Genomic DNA, 24519 nt, shown 5'->3' on the forward strand with positions numbered 1-24519 from the left:
ATGTTAGCCTGGCCAAGCCGGGCAGAGTTGGAGCGAAGCGGAAAGGCGCAGGCGACTTGCCAGGGATGGGAGCTCGGGTGTGAGGGAGGATGAAGCCACGTCTAGGGACACAGATGCTCTCGGAGGGCCAGCGCCTTCCAGCGACCTTCGAGCTACTACGGTGAGCGAGACACTGCCAGCTCTGCACTGTCACGAAATCTCCGCCCTACGGGGCGGGGCCGTTTAGGTCCAGCCTACCGCCGCCTCTCCGCCTATAGCCGGGGCCGGGCCCGCCTCTCTCGACCAATGGCAAGACGCGAAGCCGCCATGTTGAGTGTGGCTAAGGATTGTCAGGAGAGGCCCCGCCTCTCCACCTCCCTGGGCTCTGTGTGCTGGGGGGTGCTTACGTCGGCAGATACCTGCGGCGCCCGACACCTTGGCTATGGGTGCTCGGTCGATCACTCTCGGCATTGACCTGGGCACCACGTCCGTGAAGGCAGCTGTGCTGGAGGCCGCCCCAGGCGACCCCTCCGGGTTCGTGGTACTTGCGAGCTGTGCCCGAGCTGCCCGGGCGGAGGCGGTGACCCAGAGCGCAGCGGCCCGGCCCCAGGTGAGGCAGCGCCCTGGAGCCGCGCCGCCTCCAGGAGCCACCTGGCACCCCTTCTCTTCCTCGAAGGAGGCGTCCCTGGCTGCCCTAGCTTCCCTGACAGCCTCCTCCCTCAAAGAATTCTCCCCATCTGCACGAGCCTCTCTGACCTCTGCCTGCACTCATCGCTTCCAGGGACCTCTGTCTGCTGCAGCTCTCCCGGGTCCGTTAGATCTGTCCCAGGAGCTTTCCCGTCTGCTCGCACCCATCTCCCCACTCTCTGGCTGCCTCTGGAGGCCTTGCCCATGGCGCTTTAGCCCTGCAGTCTCTTGACTTCTGTACCCTGACCTATGGGGGAGTTGCTGTCCTGTGTGTATCTATGCCCACAGGCCTGTTTCTCACTCTTGCCCTCTCTGCACCTCACCTCAGCCTTGTGCCCTCAAATTAAGGATTCCATTTGTTCCCCAGGACAGCGGCAGTTTTCCCCTGGGCAAATGCAGAATCTTGTCTAACCAGCTTCTCTCTTTGACAGGCGTGGAGTTTGGACTGAGAAACTCCTGGTTAGTGTCTTAGTCATCTAGTGCTGCTGTAACAGAAATACCATAGTGGGTGGCTTTAACAAAGAGAAATTTATTCTCTCACAGTATACTAGGTTACAAGTCCAAATTCAGGGTGTCAGGTCCAGGGGACGGCTTTCTCTCTCTGTTGGCTCTGGAGGAAGATTCCTTGCTATCAATCTTTCCCTGGTTGAGGAGCTTCTCAGGCACAGGGACCCCATGTCCAAAGGACATGCTCTGCTCCCAGTGCTGCTTTCTTCGTGGTATGAGATCCCCAACTCTGCTTGCTTCCCTTTCCTTTTTATCTCTTGAGAGATAAAAGGTGGTACAGGCCACACCCCAGGGAAACTCCCTTTACCTTGGATCAGGAATGTAGCCTGGGTAAGGGTGTTACAATCCCACCCTAATCCTCTTTAACATAAAATTACAGCCAAAAAATGGAGGACAACCACACAATACTGGAAATCATGGCCCAGCCAAATTGATACACACATTTTCTGGGGGACATAATTCAATCCATGACAGTCAGCAAAAGCCTCCCAGCCCCAAAGACTGAGACACCTTGAAAGGAAGATGTCAGAACAGATAGAAAGACATTGAGAGATAAGTTGATTGATATGTTAAAAAAATCAGATTAATTACATGCTACAACTAGTCTCTTGTGAACGCTACAAGATAGAAACAGAGAATTAAAGAATTTTATGACAATGGGCTCTGTTGGGAGATGTAGGTTTGGAAAAGGTGTCCATCCTCAGAGCTGGATTCCATGAATTCCTTGCAAAGGTAACTCTGTGTTCAGTTAGAATAGAATAGAAATTAGTATCAAGGGATTTTCTGTGCCACCTCATGACTTCTGCTTTCTGGGCCTCAGCTTGTTCTTCTCTGATTTGAAATAGGTGCCTCTAAAGGCCACAGTTCTTGATTTTCTTTCTGAACCAAGCCCCACTCCCAAGAGTTTTATCTTTCATAAACTCTTGCAACACATCGGGACCCAGGTTGTTAGGGTTCAGAGTCTGTCTTGCTCAGAAGCATTTCAGAGGACAAAGACTTCAGGAGCACTTTCATTTTCAGAGAGGTTTTCAAAATTAGTTTGGGTGGGGCATCAGGGTTTTAGAATGATTATTTTACTTCCTGGAGTATGAAATGGAGACGGAGCCTGCTCTAACTGTGTTGGGGTGAGCCACAGAGCTGGGGTTGCAGGAGAAGGAGCTCAGCAGTGTCCTTTCATTTTGAATTAGGATCACTTCCTGAAAACTGTTTTTTCTGTTTTCTCCAGCATTCAGCAGGCCGTTCTGTGTTTACAGACACACCCAGTCACACCTGCCTTATGATGAGCATAGGGGAGGCCAGTAGGAACCCCCCTTGTATCCTCTATATGTGAATTGTGCTCTAGGACAAACAGCATTGCTGTAATTTAATCTATAGCAGGTTTCTCAACCTCAGCACTATTGACATTTAACCTGTTGCTATCAAGTCCATTCCAACTCACAGCGACCCTATAGGACAGAGTAGAACTGCTCTACAAGGTTTCCAAGGAGCGGCTGGTGAATTTGAACTGCCGACCTTTTGGTTGGCAGCCAAGTTCTTAACCACTGCACCACCAGGGCACCCATTTGGGATGGATAATTCTTTGTTGTGGGGGACGGTCCTATGTGTTGTAGGATGTTTGGCAGCATTCCTGGCCTGTATCCACTAGATGCCAGTAGCACTCCCACCCTTCTCAATGTGACAACCAAAAATGTTTCCACATTGCTAAACAGACCTGATGGGTCTGGTCTAATGTCCATACTTGTCATTCATCAGAAGTATTGTGTACTGTTTTATTTATTTTTCCTTTCTGGGCCTCAGTTTCCTTATCTGTAAAAAGGGATGGCAGCACAAACAGTTAACACTGGATTACTAGCTGAAAGTTTGGCAGTTCAAATCCACTCAGAGGCGCCTCGGAAAAGGGGCATGGTAATATGTTCCTGAAAGGCCACAGCCTTGAAAACCCTAGGGAGCCCAGTTCTACTCTGCACCCATGGGGCCGCCATGAGTCGGAATTGACTAGATGGCAACTACAACAACAGCAATAACAGAGGGGCATGGGGGAGGGGGGCAGTGAATGAGTTCCTAAGCACCTTTTTCAAATCTGAAGCTCCAGTATTTGCTCTGGATGTAGACTGACATTCTGAACCAAGGAATGTCCAAGGGCTACTCCCTGATCACACCCACCCTTAAAACTCTAACTAGTTGCTGTCTGCTGCCTCCTTTTCTGTACTCCCATTCCAGCCGTTCCTCTCCTCCACTGCCGCACCCACACTACACCCTCCCTGGGCCATTCTCAACAGCAGCTTGTCTGTCCTGTGATGACGATGACGCACCATCTGGCCACCATGTGGGAACTCTTTAAACCAACACTGTTCAGTAGAAGTGCAAGCCACAAATGTCAGCCACATGTGTAATTTTCCATTTTCTAATAGCCATATTAAACAAAGGTAAAGAGAAACAGGTGACATTGATTTTACATTATCAGCCCAGCGTATCCAACATATTTCGACATGTAATAATATCAAAATCGTTAACAAGTTTTGTGCATTCTTCTTCACATGCTAGATCTGAAATCCAGTGTGCATAGTTAGACTTCGAACACATCTCAGTGCAGACTAGCCACACGTGGCTACTGATTGCGTTATTGGATAGTGCAGGTCTCTGCCTCCTTCTTTCTTCCCCTCAGGGGATCATGTACAGCCCTGTGCCTCCTCTTTCCCAGTCTTTCACTGCCTCCATCAGCTCTGCTGTGGCCTCTCCTACAGGTAAAGACATCTGTATTAGCATTTGGGGCCACCTCCTCAGGAAAACGCTTTGAGCTCCCTTTCCACTCCTTTCCCTCATCCTGCCCTTCCCCATCTTCCTTCTTATTGCTCCTTCGTTCGTGTTTATTATGAGCCAAGAGCTGCCTCTGACCAAGACAAGCAGGTGATAGGGGGCACATGAGGGGCTAGCTCCCAGGTGGGGAGAACTGCATACTCTTCGCAGGGAAGTGGGGGGCCTGAGGACCCAGTCTTTAGATGCCATTCCAGGACAATAAGCTTTTTTACTTCCTCAAAGAACAGACATTTATTGAGATCTGAGCCATATTTCTCTTCCCCTTCTCTTCTGAACTTTCCATTGTTCCTCCTGGTGGTTAAATATAAGTTTATTTTGTGCCTCGAGGTGATTTTTGCATGCCAGAAACAGCTTACTTTGGTTGAAATCAAATAAGTATTAGATTTGTTAAATCCAGAACTGTTGTTCTTAGTTAAGCTTTTAAACTTAGCTTATAAAGCTGATTCCATTTGTAAGTCTGACATTGTAGCCACCATTTTTGAGGGCCTTTGAAAAATAATACTTAATCCCACTTTATAAACATAGTTAATTAAATAACCTTAGGTGTTTTAAACGGCAATTATACATTTAGTATATTTTCTTATACTGTAGTTGTTTGACTTAAATCTTTCCAGAATGCTTAAGTTATTCTTATAAATCTAATAAATTAAATATGTAAACTTAGATGCTCTTATATGTTTCAAATGTTTTTTATAAATTTAATGTGATTTGAATTTGTAATCACAAATCTAGCTACTCAGTTTCACCTTTTAAATTGGAGTTACAAAGGTAACCTAGGCCAAGTTCACTTCAACATATAAATTTACTTGATATACCACATACCCAAAGATTCATTAAATGTAATTATTAATAACATAGATTGATTCTTTTAAATGTGCATATATTTAATTCTCAATTTTCTCACTTTAAAATGTACTTACTCACCAGGAAAACAATGCTGTCATCTGGGTGACTTTCCCAAGTAAATGTTTTGTGACAGCCTTCTTAGCTCACTGAGGCTTCTTACTGATTAGAGGCATGGGATGGGATGGGGTGGGATCTTATTTGTATTCTAAAACAGGGACTTCATAACTGAAAGAAAGAGGTAGTGACAGAACCCAAATGTCTTAAGTTTGGGTCACACTGTTAGCTAATTTTGAAGTTTTATTAGAGTCCATAACTCACACCCACTTGGATATACTGCTTAGTTGGATTTGGCATTCCTTTAGCTCTAAGGGAAACCCTGGTGGCGTAATAGTTAAGTGCTACAGCTGCTAACCCAAGGGTCGGCAGTTCAAATCCGCCAGGCACTCCTTGGAAACTCAGTTCTACTCTGTCTTATAGGGTCGTTATGAGCCGGAATCGACTCGACAGCACTGGGTTTGGTTTGGTTTTGGGGTTAACTCTAAGATATCTAAGTGCACTTTCCTGTCTGACTCTGAAAATCTTTGAACTTGATTGAACCATGCATTCTTTTAATAGTCTTGTCTCTGTGGACCACTCACCTCTTAGAGATACCAATATGCTATTAAATCCTGGTCACCTCTCATGCCTTTGTCTTTCAAGGTTATTCAGCTTGGAGAAGTTTTCAAGGAGAGAGGAAGTCAGATGCAAAGACAAATTACCTCTTTGGAGTCCTTGGGGATGCTGAGAAAAAGACGGTCCTGCCTGTCTTGAATCTGTTCTCTGCCCCCGAAACCTGATCAGTCTTTCTCTGTGTAGCTTAGAGAAAACCAGTTGCCCTTGAGTTGATTGTGCCTCAAGGTGACCCCATGTGTGTCAGAGTACAACTGTGCTCCATAGGGTTTTCTTTTCTTATAATTTCATTTATTTTTGTTGTTGTTGAGAATATACCCCGCAGAACACACACCAATTCAACAATTTCTACATGTACAATTCAGTGACGCTGATTACATTCTTAGAGTTGTGCAACCATTCTCATCCTCCTTTTCCGAATTGTACCTCCTCCATTAATATAAACTCACTGCCCCCTAAGGTTCCTATGTAATCTTTTGGATTGCTGTTGTCAGTTTGATCCCATATAGATAGATCTTAAAAGAGAATAATGCTCAAGGCAGCCATTGTTTGCTAGTTAAGCTAAACTATTGCTTGGGTTTAGGAAGACTTCAGGAGATATTTTTGGTTTAAGGTTTAAAGATGATCTCAGGGCAATAGTTTTGGGGGTTCATCCTGCCTCCATGGCTCCAGAAAGTCTAGATGCCATGAGAATTTGAAGTTCTGTTCTACATTTTCTGCTTTTTGATCAGGGTTCTTCTATAGAATCTTTGATCAAAATGTTCTTTAGTGGTAGCTGGGCACCATCCAGTTCTTCTGGTCTCATGGCCAAGAAGGCAGTTTTTCACCAGGGCAATTAGCCACATATTCCATTTCCTCTTCCTATTCCTAACTCTCCTTATTTCTCTGTTGCTTCAGGTGAATACAGACTAATTTTTGTACCTTGAATGGCCACTTGCAAGCTTTTAAGACCCCGCACGTTACACAGGGACTAGGAGGTAGAACAAAAGCGCTAAACAAGTTATTAGACCACTTAACTGGGACGTCCCGTCATAGGGTTTTCAATGGCTGATTTTTGGAAATAGATCACCAAGCCTTTCTTCTAAGGCACCTCCGAGTGAACTTGAACTGCCAGCCTTTCAGTTAGCAGCTGAGCTTGTTAACCGTTTGTACTACCCAGGGACTCCATGTAGGTTATATCCCTGCCCAATTAATCTTCCAAAAACGCAGCTCTGACGGTAATACTCTCCCACTCAGAAAGCCCGAGTTGCTCTGTGTTGCCTTTAGGAAGAACCACTCCTCTGGAGCTCAGTGTCCACTGATGGGACCCCCACCAATCCTGTTTTCCAGCCTCATCTCTCATCACCCCTTCATACATACTGGCTCCACTGACACTGTGCCCCAGATGTTCCCTGGCCTTCCTCCTTGACTGTCTGTCCTAGGTGGTTGTTTCAAGGTCTAGGACCTGGCCCTTAAAGCACTCAGAAAGTGTTTGGCAAACGCACAAACTAAAGTCCAAGTAGAGGAAAGCACTAGGGCTCATCCTATTAGTCCATGAGGCCTTTCTTGACACCTTTCCTGCCAGGTTCCTCCCTGCTGTGTTCCAGCCTCCTAGCCCCATCACTCTGGGTGCCTTGTGTAAGACTCTTACCTTATTTCCCCTTACAGCATGGTCTTTCCTGTGTTTTCTTCTCCTTCCTAAACTTTTCTGCAGGCTTTACTCAGCCCCCCAACCCCCCCCCCCAAAAAAAACCCCGAACCAGTTGTCATTAAGTTGATTCTGACTCCTGGCAATCCCAGAGTAGAACTGTGCTCCCTTGGGTTTTCAGTGGCTGTGATCTTTTGGAAGTAGATCGCCAGGCCTTTCTTCCAAGGTGCTTCTGGGTGGATTTGAACTGCCAACCTTATGGTTAGTAGCCAAGCACTTAACCGTTTGTGCCACCCAGGACTCCTTTATTTGGCTCAGACTCACCCACAATGGAGAGCAGAGCCTGGGCTATTTGCCGAACCTAACCTACACTGGTGTTTCATCTGTGAAGGGAGGGAAAGGGCCTGGCCTACCACACTTCTATTCCAGGCCCTGCTGGAGGCTGTGGAGAAACCCTCAGCCTGCATCCATCCTTTAGGCCATCCTGGAAGTGACCCTGTTGAATTAGCTGGGTAACCATCACCCAGGACATCCCTTGAGGCCTCTGACTTCCTCCCCTCGCCTGTTTGTTTGCCCCCCACTCAGTGTTTCTGCTCTGTTTCCAGGGGCGGGAGCAGGATGTGAGTAGAACCATCCAAGCGCTACACGAGTGCCTCGCTGCCCTACCCCGACCGCAGCTCCGGAAAGTCGGGGCCATTGGAGTGTCAGGACAGATGCATGGAGTCATGTTTTGGAAAACAGGCCAAGGTATGTTGGGCTCTGGCGGTACGTTATGCTGCTAACAATCCCTTTCTGAACTAGGAAAGCTCTACAGAGGCTCTCAGTGAAGGGCCAGGTCATCCCCCACGGGAATGATGTCTCGCTGCTGAGAATGGAACGCACTTGCGGCCTCTTATATTCTGTGTGCAACCTGCGTCGTGCAAGCATGTCATGAATAAACAAACTGTCCACTCACTGATCATCGCATAGTGTCCGTGAACAGGGAGAGGGAAAGAGTGAGTTTTCTACGATTCTTCAGTAGGATCCATTGCAGTGGCTTTCCACAGCCTCCTCTTTATTTGTGTCATTGTCCCAGAGCCTTAGTGCCAACAACCACGAGTTTAGCTGTAGCTGTAGGAGATGCCAAGACACAGAGGGAACTCTTTCTTCTCCTGTGTTTGGGTATAGTTTTTGTTGTTTAAGGTAATCACAGACGTTTGTGATTTTTTTCTTTTAAATTCCAGGGTGTGCCCTTTTTATGAGCTCAGTTGCTAAGCATTACAGTGTGTAGTCTATCTTTTTATGTCAGAAGGCTTGTCACAGCACAGAGGTGGTGACCTGCTCTGTTTAGCCCTCAGGGGAGAACTAAGCCAGTAAAAATCACTGAGTGCTTCACACGCCAGGTGATGGGTTGAGGACCTTACCTGCGTGATCTCATCAAACTTTCCCAACAACCTTATGGTGTAGGTTACATTACTGTCCCCACTGTACAGATGGGAAGTCGAGGTTCAGAATAATATGCTCAGGGTCATATGGCAGCTTGTGATGACTCCAGCTTTTGAACCCGGGTCTGTCTGACTTTAGACACTGAGCCTGTGGGAGGACCAGAGTGACAGGAAGGCACAGCAGCTCAGGGAAAGGAGGAGCTTCCCGACAGAACTGCCTGACGATGGTTCAGTTCCCACGGGACTAGTGAGCTCCCTATTATGGCAGGTGTTAAATTTCTTTTTAATTATAAAAAAAATGGATACAGACACTAAAGCACAGAGAATAGTATTATAAAGTGACACACACCCATCACCCAGCTTTAACAGTGTCAACATTTTACTGCAGATGTTTTAGGCAGAAGGTGGATGGCTACTTTGGGGGAATGCAGTTAAGGGGATTTGACGTTGGGTTTACCCCTTTCTCCCTGAGGAGTCAGCAGCAACGCAGAGCCCCCTGGGCCAATTTGGGTGGTGACATGCCTCTCAGCAGTGTGACTGGCATCTGGTGATGATGATCAGCCCTCTCTCTTATCTGCCTGTAGTCAGGCTGGCTGAGACCACAGAAACTACTTGCCTCCAAGCCATAGCAAGAGCAGAAGGCCAATTAGGGTGTTACAGTTGACCTCTCAGAGGAAGTCCAGGTTGTAAAAGCTTTTTAAACTGCTTAATTTTGCATTAACGAGGATGAATGTCCTTTTAATACTAAAACCCTTCCCGAAGAGGCCAGCATAGGTCTAATGATCGTGGTCGGGTTACATGCCTTCCTTTCTCCCCGTCTCCTGGACTTTCTAAAAACCACACAAACCATTGGCCACATCATTGGAGAGAGCTGCTTAATATTTCATTGAGCTGAGCCCCATACCTTCTTAGTGTGTTTTCTATTTCTGGGAAGGAGTAATGACAATACTTGCTTAGTGGAGTTGAGTGAAATCATATCTGAGATCAAGTTGCGCTGCTTTTAATGGCAGCCTTAATTCAGTTTGATTTCAGTACTCCGTGCTGGGTCCTGCAGGAGATATCAAGACGGGTGGAAAGAAGCTGCTACCCTCCAGGGCACACGCTTCATGGTTGAGGTGGGCACCAGGAACTGTGCCACAGAGCTAAGTGCTTCAGCGTGGGGCATGGGGGGGGCAGGAGGCAAGCAAGGTGGAGGAGAGGAGAGGGAGCGATCAGAATCTTTTGAGAGGCCTGTGGTTAAGTCTCTTTCCAAACTCCATTTTCAGGCTCCATAATAGTGGGAGAGACATTGGGATCATCAAACAAAGCTAAAAGGCAAGCAACAGACCTGGAGAAAATATTTGCTGCATGCGTAGCAGACAAAGGATAAATATCACTACATAGAAAGAACCACCACCAACAAAAGGACAATGGCCCTGTGGATTAACAGGCAAAGGATACCAACAGGCAGCTAGTTCTTAGAAGAGGAAATACAGATAGCTAATAAACAAAAAGATGCTCAATGTCATTAGTAATTAGGGAAATGCAAATGAAAACAACCATGAGAACTCATTTTCTACTCACTGGATTATAAAAAGGCAAAAAGTTTGATAAGGTCAAGCATTGGCAAGGGGGTGGAGAATTGTTCTCTTAAATATTGCTACTGGTAATGTAGACTGGTACCGTTGTTTTGGAGAGCAATTTGACAGGACCTATTTTTTTTTTATTTTATTAAAAATAAGGTGGTGCTACGGCTCAGCTGTTCTACTTGGAATGTGTTCAAGAGAAGTACGTGTACACCAGGAGACAGTATCATGGTTGTTTATCATAGTGAAAAACATGACATTCCACTGTAGGGGAGTGGTTAGATAAACCCTGGTATGTCCTTCCTGTGGGGGCGTGGTGGTTCAGTGGTAGACTTCTCACCTTCCCTGCAGGAGACTGGGTTTGATTCGCGGCCAACGCACGTCGCACACAGCCAGCACCCATCTGTCAGTGGAGGCCTGTGTGTTGCTATGGTGCTGAACAGGTTTCAGTGAAGCTTCCAGACTGAGACAAACTAGGAAGAAAGGCCTGGCAATCTGCTTTAGAAAATCAGCCAGTGAAAACCCTATGGCTCACAATGGTCTGACCTATAACTGACCATGGGGATGGCCCAGGACCAAGTAATGTTTCGTTCCATTGTGCATAGGGTCATCAAGAGTTGAGAGCTGGCTGGGTGGCAGCTAACAACAACAACAACCTGCTTATGCCATAGAATGATATGCGGTAGTTAAAAAGAATGAAGCAGACCCATGTATACTGACATAGAAAGAACTCCAGGACAGGCTGAATGATGAAAACAACCTCTAGAACAACAAACACAGTACAGTACTGTTTATTTTTAAAAGGTAGACAAAAAGATAAATCAACTAAACAAAACAAAGTTGACATGTGTGTGACTGGAAAGACTGGGCAGTTACCCAGCAAGTGCTAACAGTGACAGAAAGGGAGTAGGGGCTGGGGTGGGGGTGGCCCAGCAGGCCATTTGCTTTATCTGTAATATATGAACATTTTGTACTGAGAATACGTTCACTTATCACTTGTGTAATTAAAAGGTAAACAGTGTATTAATTCTTTGCCCAGAAGAGAAAATAAAAATAAAGAATATATCTAGGAAGCCAGATTCGGTAGCAGACTACCTGGATTTGAATCCTGGTTCTGCCACTTTTTAGCTGTGTGACCTTGGACACATTTTTTTTAACTTCTCTGTGCTTCGTTTTTCTTTTTTGTAAAACAGGGACAATTATCACACCTACCTTGTAAGGTTATTATGTAGATTTAACAAGTTAATGTTAAAGTGCTTTGAACAGTACCTGATACATAGTAAGTGCAATGTATTCATTTTATAATAAAAATAAAATAGAAATTAAAATTAAAAAATAATTTTTTGTTGTTGCTGAGAATATACACAGCAGAACACACAATTCAACAATTTCTACAGGTACAATTCAGTGATATTGATTACATTCTTCGAGTTACGCAACCATTCTCACCCTCCTTTTCTAAGTTGTTCCTCCCCCATTAACATAATCTCACTGCCCCTTAAGTTTCCTATCTAATCTTTCGAGATGCTGTTGTCAATTTGATCCCATATGGACAGTTCTTAAAAGAGCACAGTGCTCAAACAGACACCCTTTAAACAACAATTTAGCTTTAAGAAGACTTTAGGGGATATTTTTGGTTTAAGGTTTAGGGTTTAAAGATTATCTCAGGGCAAGAGTTTCAGTGGGTATATCTTAATTTTTTTTTTTAAGAAAAGAAATTGAATCAAAAGAGTTTTGAAAATAAAGCGGTTAACAACAACAACAAATTGTAGAGGCAAGCTTTACAGCTGGGATGAGAATCCCAGTTTTAGGTTCAGGTGGAAATGTAGACTACTCCTAGGAAGTGTTTTCTATAGCCAGGAGGAACCCCCAGGCCCAGGTGGAACTTAATGTGATGCCAAGCAAATTATTCAGGTATACGATCCCGGGCCTTGATCTATAGCACACCTCTGCACTCAGCTCAGTACTGACCAAGCATACTAGCCAGGGGTTGGTTGAGGAGATCCCTCAGGACCTTTGCCACTGCTGTTCCATTTAATTGGAGCATGTGTTCCCTAGATATTGTTGTGGCTCACTCCCTATTCCACTCAGATCCTTTCTCACATGTCACCTCAGAGAGGACTTCCATGATCACCCCCAACAACCTATCCTTCTCCATCCCCTTACCCTGCTGTACATTTCTTCATAGCACCTGAAGTATCTGGCATGGTATATTTGCTTGTTTATAGTCTGTCTCCTTTCCTACCATATAAGCTTCAAGGATGCAGGGACTTTTTCTTGTTCCCTGCTGTAGCCTCAGGGCCTAGAACCAGTGCCTAAAATATTTAAATATGTCATGCATGAATGAATGAATGGATGTATGTTTCATGGCCTAGAACTAAGGGAGCAGGGATTAAGTCTTTTTCTTTGGTTCTTAATGGGAAAATTTATAGGAAAATGTAATAGTCTTGGCTCCCAAATCTTGAAACAGTTGTATGTGGTGTTATCAGCTATCAGCTTGATAAACATACTAAAATATATTACAGGAAGATTTTAGCATGGAAAACTCAAGAAGAAAACATAAAAAGAACCAAGCAGAAATATTAAGTTTGAGAAATATAACAGTTGGAATAAAGAACATAATAAAAACCCAAAATCAAACCTGTTGTCGAGTTGATTCCAACTCATAAAGACCCTACAGGACAGAATAGAACTGCCCCATAGGGTTTCCAAGGAGCAGCTGGTGGATCTGAACTGCCGACCTTTAGATGAGATTAATAACAGAATGAATAGAACCTCCGAACAAAGTAGAGAATGAAAGATCAGATTGAGGAAATCTCTTGGAAGAAGGAAGGAACAAAGAAGTAGAAAAAAAAAAAGCTAAGAGATATTGAGGATACAAACAGAAGCACTAACATCTAAATAATAGGAGACCCAGAAAGGGAAACAAAGTGGAGAAGAGGAAATATTTGAAGAAATAATGGAGAATAATTTTTCATAATTGAAAGAATAAGACAGAACACTCCAGACTGAAAGGGCTCACAGAATGCTAAAGAAGAGAGATAAGGAAAAACCCACAGCTAGATATAGTGAAATTTGAAGGATTTCAGAAATAAAGAGAAAATCCTAAAAGCTTACAGAATAAAAGATTAGATCCCGTATGAAGGAATAAGAAGCAGATTGACATTAGATTTTTTTTTTTTTTTTTGACAGCAACATTCTGTGTAAGAAGGCAAAAACTTAGCCAAATCTGTTGCCACAGAGTTGCTTCTGACTGGTAGTGACTCTATATGACAGAGTAGAACTGCACCATAGGGTTTCCAAGGAGCAGTTGGTGGATTCAAACTGCCGACCTTCTGGTTAGCAGCCTGAACTCTTAACTACGGCGCCACCAGGGCTCCATGTAAGAAGGCGGTGGAATACTATTTTGATTATCTATTGCAGCATAACTACCTCCAAACTTAGTGGCTTAAAACAACAACCATTTTATTACATCTCATGAGTTTATGGGTCAGGAATTGGGCAGGGCTCAACAGAGTGATTTGTCTGTTCTGCTCGGTAATTACCTAGGCTGGTCTGGAGGGTCCAAGATGGCTTCACTCAATGCCTGGTGCCTTGGCAGGAAAGATTGTACTCAGCTGAGAACGGTTGGTCAGAGTTCATACATGTGGTTTCTCTGCATAGCCTGTCCAACATGGTGGCCTCAAGGTAGTAGAACTTTTACATGGTGGCTGTTTCCTCCAGAGTAAGGGTAGGTGGGCGCTGCAAGATTTCTTAAGGCCTAGCCTTGGAAGTCCTAGCATGTCACTCCTGCCGCATTCTGTTGTTCAAGCAAGTCACTAAGGCCAGCCCTGATTCAAGGAAAGAGGATTTAGACTCCACCTCTTTTTTTGTTATTTTGATTTAGGTGAAAGTTTACAGATCAAATTAGTTTCTCGTTCAACAGATAATACATAAATTGTTTTGTGACATTGGTTGCCAATCCTGCGATGTGTCAACACTCTTCCCTTCTCTACCCTGGGTTTACTGTTTCCATTTATACAGTTTTCCTGTCCCTTCCTGCCTTCTCATATCTGTTTTTGGGCTGGTGTGCCCATTAGTCTTGTATACATGAATGAACTATGGAGGATGTCCCTCATGTGTTTTATTGTTGGCCCTGTAGACCTGTCTAATCTTTGGCTGAAAGGTGAACCTCAGAAGTGACTTCAGTACTGAGTTAAAATGATGTCCAGGGACCATATTCTCAGGGTTACTCCAGCCTCTGTCAGACCAGCAAGACTGGTCTTTTTTTTGGAAGTTTGAATTTTTTTCTATATTTTTTCCCTTGCTCTGTCCAGGACCCTCTGTTGTGATTCCTGCCAGAGCAGTCAGTGGTGGTAACCAGGCACCATCTAGTTGTTCTGGGCTCAGTCTGGTGGAGGTTGTGGTAGTTGTGGTCCATTAGTCCTTTGGACTAATCTTTCCCTTGTGTCTTTGGTTTTCTTTGTTCTTTTTTGCTCCAGCTGGCATGGGACCAGTAGATGTATCTTAGATGGCCACTTGCAGGCTTTTAAGAACCCAATGCTACTCACTATAGTCGGATGTAGAACATTTTCTTTATAGACTGTGTTATGCCAATTGAGCTAGATGTCCCCTGAGACAATGGCCTCCAGCCCTCAGCCCAGTAGCTCTGTCTTTCAGGGCATTTGCATGTGTCTGTGGAGCTTCTATGACTTTGCGCTGGTCAAGTTGTGCTGACTTCTCCAGTACTGTGTACTGTCTTACCCTTCGCTGAAGTTACCATTTATCTATTATCTAGTCAATGTTTTTCCCTCCCTACCCCTCCCCTTCCTTGTAACCATCAAAGATTGTTTCTTTCTGTGTGTTTTTATAATCGTGGTTTCATACAGTGTTTGTCCTTTTGTAGTTGACTTATTTCACTCAGCATAATGCCCTCCAGATTGTCCATGTTGTGAGACGTTTCACAGGTTCATCATTATTCTTTATTGTTGTGTAGTATCCTGCAGAGTGTATGTACCATAGTTAGTTTATTCCTTCATCTGTTAATGGACACGTAGGTTGTCTCCATCTTTTTCCTACTGTGAATAATACTGCAGTGAATATGGGTGTGCATATGTCTATTCGTGTGATGGCTCTTATTTATCTAGGATATGACTAGGTGTGGGATTGCTGGATGGTATGGTATGTCTATTTCTTGCTTTTTAAGGAAGCATCATTTTGTTTTCCAAAATGGGTGTACCATTTTGTGTTCCCACCAGCAGTGCATAAGAGTTTCAATCTTCTTGTAACCTCTCCAGTATTTGCTATTTTCTGTTTTTTTTTTTTTTTTTGATTAGCACCAATAATGTTGGGGTGAGATGGTATTTCATTGTAGTTTTGATTTGCAATTCTCTAATGGCTAATAATTGCGAGTATTTCCTCATGTATCTGTTAGCTGCCTGAATAGACTCCACCTCTTAATGGCAGGAGTAGCAAAGAATTTGCAACTATTTAAAATCTGCCACAAATTGTATTTTTAAGTATTGAAGATAAGGAACTTAGAACCTAGAGTGTAATAATTTTTTTGTCATTCAACTTCAAGTACATGATAAAAATATTCTGAGGCATATAGGCCTTCAGAAGCTTTGTCACAAAGACCTACACTGGGAATACTTTCGATGGAGCATTTAAAAAAGAGCAGAGGAAAATCCAGAAGATGTTTTGAGAGATATATGAAATAGATAGTCAGATTCTTTAGTAAATTTTGATGTCTAAAAATCAATTAGCTAAGACCAAAGAAAAAGGGAAAATGTATCCATGATGATCAAGGTTAAAAGCCTAGATGATATACGAGGAGGGCTGGAAGGATGGAGACTAGGGAAATTGAGAGCGTGCAAAACCTATCTTATTTGCAGATAGGAGACATAGTATCAAGTGCTATGGACGGAACTGTGTCCCCCACAAAATCTGCATTGAAGTCCTGGCCACTATACCCGTGGATGTGATCCTGTTTGGAAATAAAAGTTTTCTTTTTTTTATGTTAATTAGGCCATACCTGTGTAGCGTGAGTCCTAAACCTAATCACTCCTGAGTTATAAAAGGGGAAGAATAGACACAGAGACACATTCAGGGGGAAGAGGAAGATAAACGAGGGAGAGAGACACATCTACAAGTCCAGGAACGCCAAGGATTGCCGGCAGCCACTAGAAGCTGAAATTGATAAGGAAGGACCTCCCCCTCCCCAGAGCCAAGCCTTGAATTTTGAGTGCTAGTCTCCTGAACTGTGAAAAAATAAGTTTCTGTTCTTTAAAGCCATTCACTTGTGGTGTTTCTGTTACAGCAGCACTGGGTAACTAAGACTGCAACTTAAAAAAAATGAATACAAAGGAATATAGAAGAAGTGGGGCAAATGGAGGGAGTGACTTGCCCAGGGTCACACAGCTGTTGTGTGGCGGAGCCAGGTACTGAAGCCAGGTGCTCCGATACCAGAATTCATGTGTGTGAGTGCAGCATTATCACAGGGTGATACTGTGTATGTTGAAAACTCATCAGCCGAGTAGTCTCAGGACATGCTGGTGCCTGGTCAGTTGTTCTGTTCGTTGTTGGGGATCTCCTTTGTTCCAGGCTGTGAATGGATGGAGGGAGGGGCCGCCCCTGTGTTCGAGCCCAGAGCAGTGAGCCAGCTGGTCACGTGGCAGGATGGCCGGTGTAGCAGCGGGTTCCTGGCTTCTCTGCCCCAGCCTGAGTCCCATCTCAGCGTGGCTACCGGGTTTGGCTGTTCAACCATCTTCTGGCTTTTGAAAAATAGGTACAGACACCTGTTCTTTGACTTGGAGGCTGGATTTCCCAGGGAAGGTGAGTGGGCAGGAGGCTGTATCTCCACCTGCTGGACTGAGCCTCGGGGAGTGAGGTCTGGCATAGGGCATGGTCACAAGACCTGAACTTGGTCTAGAACTGCCCATTTCCCAAAGGGCTTTCTGTTGGTCATCCAGTTCTAACCCAGAGGGGGAAAGAAGGGGCCAGAGAGGGCAACGAATTTGTCAAGAGTTCTGTGGTCAGTTCACGGTAGGGTCAAGGCTGCTGAGAACGGCTGATGTCCTGCTTTCCCAGGCATGGCATGTTCTCCCATAAGCCCCCTCCTCTAGCGCTGCTTCTGCCAGCTCCCGGCTCTGAGTGGCTGGGAGATCCTCACCCCGGGAGGTACTTGAGCCACTGGCCACAGCATGTGGAATTCTGGGTGCTACCTGACTGATGCCACGTATCGTCCCCACTGACCACAGCAATGTGCAGCAAATGCTTCTGAGACAATAATAGATCACGTTGAATTGTTTTTTGTATGAAAAACAGCCCAGAATTCCTAAAATCCTATGATGTGGCCGGCACCATCCAGGACTATGTGGTTGCCATGTTGTGTGGCTTGCCAAGACCCCTGATGTCAGACCAGAATGCTGCCAGCTGGGGATACTTCAACACCCAGAGCCGAAGCTGGAACTTGGAGACGTGAGTTTACCCTCAGCAGGCGGGCTCCAGGCAGAAGTGTATCTGTACAGTGTGAGATGCAGTGGGGTGTTCTCATTTGGGAAGGGCAAAAAACCCCAAACCCATTGCCATCGAGTCGATTCTGACTCATAGCAACCCCATGTGTTACAGAATAGAACTGATCCACAGGGTTTTCTTAGCTGTCATCTTTACAGAAGCAGATTGCCAGATCTTTCTTCTGTGGTGCTGCTGGGTGAGTTTGAACCACAAACCTTTAGATTAGCAGTTGAGTACCACCCAGGGACTCCAGAGGATTCCCTGAAGCCAGGAATCAGGTTCAGTGCCCCCCAGCTTGTCTCAGTCACTTGCAACGGCCCAGATGTAAGAGAAAGTGTGGGGTGGGGGCTCTGCCTACCTCACCACGCTGTCCTGCTCCTCCTCCACCGTAGCCCAGACCTGGGGTGGGCTCCTTAGTTCTCTGTGACCCCAGGCTCCACCTGTAGGTTTCAAAGAACAGCTTTCATTTTTTTTTTTTTTTTTTAACATATTGTAAAATAAGATAGAAATAGGAGTAGTATTCTTGAGGGATGCTTTCTAAGTTCTTTCTGAAAAATCATTTGCCTTTTCAGGTACAGCAGTCCAGTGCCCTGTAATTTTACTTCCTTCAGGGCTTAAATTCTGAGCTTTGGGAAAAAAAAAAAAGCACCTGGTAGTTCAGGTAAAGGACTTTCTAGCATGTTTTGTAAAATTGACAGCCTTGTATTCACTAACCCTGAGTGATGAATGCGTTTGATATTCAGGTAGATGGCTGTGAATTTGGTTTGGACTTGGCTAACCAACAATAGCTTTGCACTCCAACTCCAATGGCCTCCCTTCGTAGAAGTTTGTGTTCCCTTCAAACACAGGAGGCTGGAATTTTGATGCTATCTGACTCTTACCTAATCCATCCTGGTGGCTGCTACTTACGCTAGTAGTTTTGGCCTCCAGAAGGTGGATCCCCAGCTTTTGAAAGCCAGTGTTCACTATTTGAAAAGCCCAAGCCTATGGCTCATGGTTTTAAAAACTCCAAAGTGGCTGTCTGTGAAAGTGCTGGGTTCCGTCCCCTTTCTGGTGCTTGTATCCTACAGCTCTTTCCATTGCTGAGTTTCCAGGAAAAAACAGAAATCCAAATGCCAGGTAAATACAGGTGTCTGCTTATGTCTTACAGACTGAGGGCCTCAGGCTTTCCTGTCCACCTGCTCCCGGACATCGCGGAGCCTGGCAGTGTGGCAGGCAGGACTTCTCACTCATGGTTTGAAATCCCAAAGGGGACAGAGGTGGGAGTGGCCATGGGTGATTTACAGGCCTCTGTCTATTCCTGCATGGCCCAAAGGACAGATGCAGGTGAGTGTTCCTGGGCAGCGGCTCTGTGCTCAGCTTTGGCGGGGCAGCCTCAGCACCTAATGGCAATTAGGATTCTGTCAGATGGCAAACACCCCCGTCTTAGGAGGTGAAACCCCTTGCTCAGGGAGCTTATGGTCCAGCAGGGCAGAGCTTCTCCCTGGGTGTGGACAAATGTGCCAAAATCTGCACCCACCCCCGGAGGGCCAGGGAGGAAAATGCTCTCTGCAGTTGGCTGGCTTCTGTTTAACTCCACAACTGAGAACAAAGCTGAATAGGTTAGGGTTTTTGTTACTGTGTGTTTGTCAATAAATGATATCAGATCTGATGTGAAGTGCAGGATCTTTTCTGTATTCAGGGAAAGAGCGTGCTGAGGTGAGGAGGCAGAGTCTAGGGCAGGGGTTGGCAAACTTCTTCTGTAAAGGACCAGAGAATAAATATTTCAGGCTTTGTGGCCCATATGGCCCCTGTTGCTGTGACTTAACTCTGCTGTTGTAGGGCAAAAGCAGCCACAAATGAGTGTGACTGTGCTCTAATAAAACTTTATGGATCTATAAAACGAATGTTGGGCTCTTCTTTCTTCCAACCCCCAGCAAGTGGGAAAATTGATTGCTGTTTTCAGTGAGTTTGGCTCCCAACAGGCTGAGAAGGCAGGCTTTTTGGCCAAGTCTTGAGAGAAATATGGAGGAGAAGAGAGTGCTGGAAAAATCCACAGGCTTTGTCTCAGAACTTGTGGGGAAAATCATCCCCTCTGTGCTGGGTCAAGGAGCTTTCTCTGTTGGTGGGGGGAGGTTAAGAAGAATGCCTTGGAAACGTCCCTGGAAAATGAGGACGAGATGGTACTTGCTGCAAAGGAATGAAGCCTCCCCAGAGAATAAAACACTGGGTGTGAGGTTTTACCCTCTGTATTAGTTATCTAGTGCTGTGTAACAAATTACCCCAATACTTAGCAGCTTAGATACAAGCATTTATTATATCACATAGTTTCTGAGGGGTAGGACTCTGGGAGTGACTCTATGGCTCCGGTTTGCTCAAGGTCTCTCATGCGCTTGTAATGAAACTGTCGGCTGGGGCTGCAGTCATCTGAAGGCTTGAATGGGCTGGAGGATCTAATAAGCTCATTCACCTGGCTGTTGGGAGGAGGCCTTAGTTCCTTGCCATGTGGGCCTCTCCATAGTGATACTCATGACATGGCAGCTGCCTTTCTCTAGAGCAAGTCATCTGAGAGAGCGACCAATATGGAAACTGCGGTGCCTTTTTATGACCTAGTCTCTGAAGTCACACACTGCCCCTTCTGTTTTATTCTGTTCATTGTAAGCAAGTCACCAAGTCCAGCCCACACTCAAGGGGAAGGGAGTTAGGCTCTACCTCTTGGAAGGAAACATTTTAAAGAATTTGTGACCTATTTTTAAAGCCACCACATTCTCCCAGTGCCCTGTTGTGACTCGTGACATTCAAGTTAGCTTGCCAGGCCTGACCTCTGCTTTCTTTGGACCCCTAGTTCTCAACATCAGTACCTCGGTTCAGCTGGCAGCCTCCATGCCTTCAGGATTCCGGCCAGGGCAGACTCCAGACCCTTTGGCTCCAGTTGCCTACTTCCCGTACTTCGACAGGACCTACCTGGGGGTGGCAGCGTCCCTTAATGGGGGCAATGTGTTGGCCACGTTCGTCCACATGCTGGTTCAGTGGATGGCAGATCTAGGTAAGGTGGAGCCCACAGTGAGTTGTTCTCTGTTTGTCCTTTCTCTGGAGCCCTGGTGGTGCAGTGGTTCAGAGCTTGGCTGTTAACTAAGAGGCTGGCAGTTCTAATCAACCAGCCCCTCCTTGGAAACCCTATTGGGGCAGTTTTACTCTGTCCTGTGGGGTCACTGTGAGTCGGAATCAACTTGACAGCAATGGGTTTGGTTTTATGTGTAACAAAAGGAGCCCTGGTGGCACAGAGGTTAAGTGTTCAGCTGCTAACCAAGAGATTGGCGGTTTGAACCCACCAGTCACTCTATGGGAGAAAGATGTGAGCGACAGTCTGCTTCTGTAAAGATTACAGCCTTGGAAACCCTATGGGGCAGCTCTACTCTGTCCTATAGGGTCATTACGAGTCAGAATTGACTGGATGGCAACAGGTTTGGTTTGATTATTGTTGTTCCTCTGTGGGAGTGTCTTAACGTGCTGAATGTGCTGGTGGACCTTGCAGATTCTCATCTGTGTCCCAGCCAGGTTCCAGTGTATTCCTTGCAGCCTCTTTTCCTTTCATCTTCTGATCTGCTATCAGCAGCTCTCTTTTTCGGAGGGTACCTTTTCCCCTAACCTTGAACGTAGACTCATAACTGTTTCCCCAACTCTCCCTTGCCCACTGCCTTAGTTTCTCTGTCTGTAAGCCTGTGTCCCTTGTACTACAAATAAAACGACCAAACACGGATGAGTGAAAGACTCCTGATATTTTACAATGTTATAAAACCCTTCTTCCTGGTGAGTAGTTCCTGACTCACTTTCTTGGAAGAGTCCTTGGAAGCCCTGATGCCCATTTTTATCGCTTCTTTTACTCTCAGCCTTCCTCTGCTCCTCCTCTGCAGTGAAACATGCAACCTTCTTCTGGGAGAGGCTCCCTTTCCAAGCACTAAAGGTAGAAATGAAACTTCTGGCCAGCTGCCCAGGTCTAGGGAAATCATGTTCGTCAGCTGCATTGGTTACTGTAAAAACCAGTTGCTATTGGTCGATTCTGACTCATGGCGACCCCATGCTTTGCAGAGTAGGGCTGCTCCGTAGGGTTTTCTTGGCTGCCATCTTAACAGAAGCAGATGGCCTTTCTTCTGTGGTACCGCTGGGTGAGTTTGAACTGCCAAGTTCCGGGTTAATAGTTGAGCGCTTAACCATTTGCTCCACCCAGGGACTCCTGTAGGAACTCAAAATCAGGTAATTCCAGGAAAAGTTCAGCACAGTGACAAGATGAGCTGCAAGCAGACAAGAGCGTGTGAGAAGTTCATACTGGTGCACAGACACCATTGCTGACTGATGTCAGTCCTTCAGGCTGGCCAGGGTCACCAGGAATGCCAGGGAGTTGTGGCCCCTTGGCTGAGGTCCCTTCAGGAATGCTTCATTTAAAGAACAGCACTCTGATTTTGTTTTGCCTTATATCAGAAAAGGCTTCAAGATACAGAGCCAGTCAGCAGAATCTCCAAGCAAACCCTTGATCAAGATGTTGGTTTACCTGGTGTCTTAGTCATCTAGTGCTGCTACAATAGAAATACCACAAGTAGATGGTTTTAACAAAGAGAAATTTATTTCTTCACGGTAAAGCAGGTTAGAAGTCCAAATTCAAGGTGTCAGCTCCAGGGGAAGGCTTTTTCTCATCAATCTTCCCTTGGACTAGGAGCTTCTCTGTGCAGAAACCCTGGGTCCAAAGCATGTGCTCTGCTCCTGGCACTGCTTTCTTGGTGGTATGAGGTCCCCCACTCTCCGCTTGCTTCCCTTTCCTTTTATCTGTTTAGAGATAAAAGGTGGTGCAGGGATGTGACCTGGTAAGAGTGTTACAATCCCACCCTAATCCTCTTTAACATAAAATTACAATCACAAAATGGAGGGCAACCACACAATGCTGGGAGTCATGACCCAGCCAAATTGATACATACATTTTTGGGGGACATAATTCGATCTATGACAGCTAGATTGGGTTTTCCGGTTGCTTACTGAGTTGGCAGTGTTTCTCTGTATACAGAAGCGACTGCTTTTCTTAGCTCTGAAAGATCCTTTAGACAAATCTTTTGCATTCTTATGGTTCATATTTTGATGAGACAGAATGCTTTGAGAGTTAATATTTTTATGTAGTTAATCTTTTACGAAGTCTCTGTAGTTATGTTGTTGTTGTTAGCTGCCATCGAGTTGATCCTGGACTAATGGCCACCCCATGCACAATGGGATCCAACCCATAGGGTTGCCACTGACTAATTTTCAGAAGCAGATCACCAGACCTCTCTTCCTAGTCTGTCTTGTCTGGAAGCTCCGCTGAAGCCTTTTTAGGCTCACAGCAACACACAGGCCTCCACTGATAGGCAAGTGGCGGCTGTGCTTTGCATTGGCCAGGAATCAAAGCTGGGACTCCTGTGTGGAAGCCGAGAATTCTACCACTGAACTGCCACTGTCTCTAAATTACCTCATTTGAAAAGACCGTATGAATGCAAATAAAGTAAAATTTACTCAGATAAAAAGGCATTATGTTTATTAACAAGAAATAGAATTATTAAGGCATAAAGTAAAAAAAATAAGACCCTAGGTCTCTTCAGAGCATTGTCTTCCAGAGGTCAGCAAACGGGGAGTTCCACCCTCCTGTGACAATCACTTTAAACTCTTACCCACTGCCATCGAGTCGATTCCAACTCAAATACTCCAGTTTTTGTCTGCTCTGGTTAGGGGACCAGAGTTTAACTGGAGCAGTGTGTGGCAGCCAGAACATTGTCTCTGTGCACATTTCAATCCTGATTGGTTTTAGGGGGAACTGGCTGTAAGAAGTCTATGGTCCTTTGTCCCTGGAGCCACACATGTGAGCCCTGTGTACGTCCCTTCTTGGGGCAGGAGGGAAGGGGTGAAGCCAGTGGAGTGTGCAGAGCTTCTGAAACTGTGCCAGGGTCTGATCTTTGTGCCTCCTGGAAATGTAAGCTGAGGGGGAGTTTCTGGCGTGAAGGCCTCTCAAGAGGGGGACAGCTGAGCTGCACTTAGCCAGTGGGGTTCAGAGGGGCTCCCTGACTCAACCTGTTCTCAGAGTTGGCTCTAACTTATGATGGTGGAGTTGGGGAAGGTGAGTCAGGTGGACATGGGATCTCTCTAGGGAGTTGTGAGAACTTTTATTGGGACTGGAAACCCTGGTGGCGTAGTGGTTAAGTGCTATGGCTGCTAACCAAAGGGTTGGCAATTCGAATCCGCCAGGCACTCCTTGGAAACTATGGGGCAGTTCTACTCTGTCCTATAGAGTCACAATGAGTTGGCATCGACTTGATGGCAATGGGTTTTTGTGTTTTATTGGGACTAGCTCACCTCTTGGTCTCTTCAGTCTCTTTATAGCATGTGCTGTAGATATTTCTCTGAACATACAGAGGTGTTATATCTTATGTAGTAACATCTAAGTCAGCGTATAAAGCAAAATGGTATAAAGTTGAAATAGCCCTTTGTCGGGTGATGGCAGTGGGTGGGAAAGTTCCCCAGGGAAAATCTGAAGGCAGCCGCTGTATGCAGAAGGTAGGGACAGACTGAAGAAACAGGAGACTGCTCCAGGTTGAATAAGTGGTCTAAGATTTATTATGGGGAAAATTTAGATACAAGGCGAGGTCCTGGGTGGAGCAAGATGGGTCTATCTTTGTCATGTACCCTCTTCCTTCAAGTCCAGAACATTCAGGTATTATCCTTTTGATCCACACTCCTTCAAGGGTGTTATGTTCCTTGCTTCCTACTTGTTCCTGGGAATGGGGTGTTTTGTCAGGGCTGTGGTCAGCTTCAGGCCTGGAGGCAGCTCATAAGTCCTGGGTTGGTCATGTCCTCATTTGTTCTCCCAACACCCTTGAAAACTCTTTCACAGTAATAATAGATAACATTT

At 45.5% G+C, this 24519-nt stretch overlaps 1 protein-coding gene across 1 annotated transcript in view; it reads left to right on the top strand.

Annotated features, from left to right (window-relative positions):
- The first annotated feature begins 334 nt into the window (after positions 1–334).
- Positions 335–24519, top strand: part of SHPK (sedoheptulokinase) — a 31900-nt gene continuing 7715 nt past the window's right edge. The window contains exons 1-6 of the mRNA XM_049859983.1: positions 335–589; positions 7738–7879; positions 16704–16887; positions 17427–17579; positions 18766–18941; positions 20440–20640. Of these exons, the coding sequence (XP_049715940.1) occupies positions 422–589; positions 7738–7879; positions 16704–16887; positions 17427–17579; positions 18766–18941; positions 20440–20640 (1024 nt within the window). The 5' untranslated portion in view covers positions 335–421. The remainder of the gene's footprint in view (positions 590–7737; positions 7880–16703; positions 16888–17426; positions 17580–18765; positions 18942–20439; positions 20641–24519) is intronic.

This window comes from Elephas maximus, chromosome 19 (assembly GCF_024166365.1).
Source record: "Elephas maximus indicus isolate mEleMax1 chromosome 19, mEleMax1 primary haplotype, whole genome shotgun sequence".
Lineage (NCBI taxonomy): Eukaryota > Metazoa > Chordata > Mammalia > Proboscidea > Elephantidae > Elephas > Elephas maximus.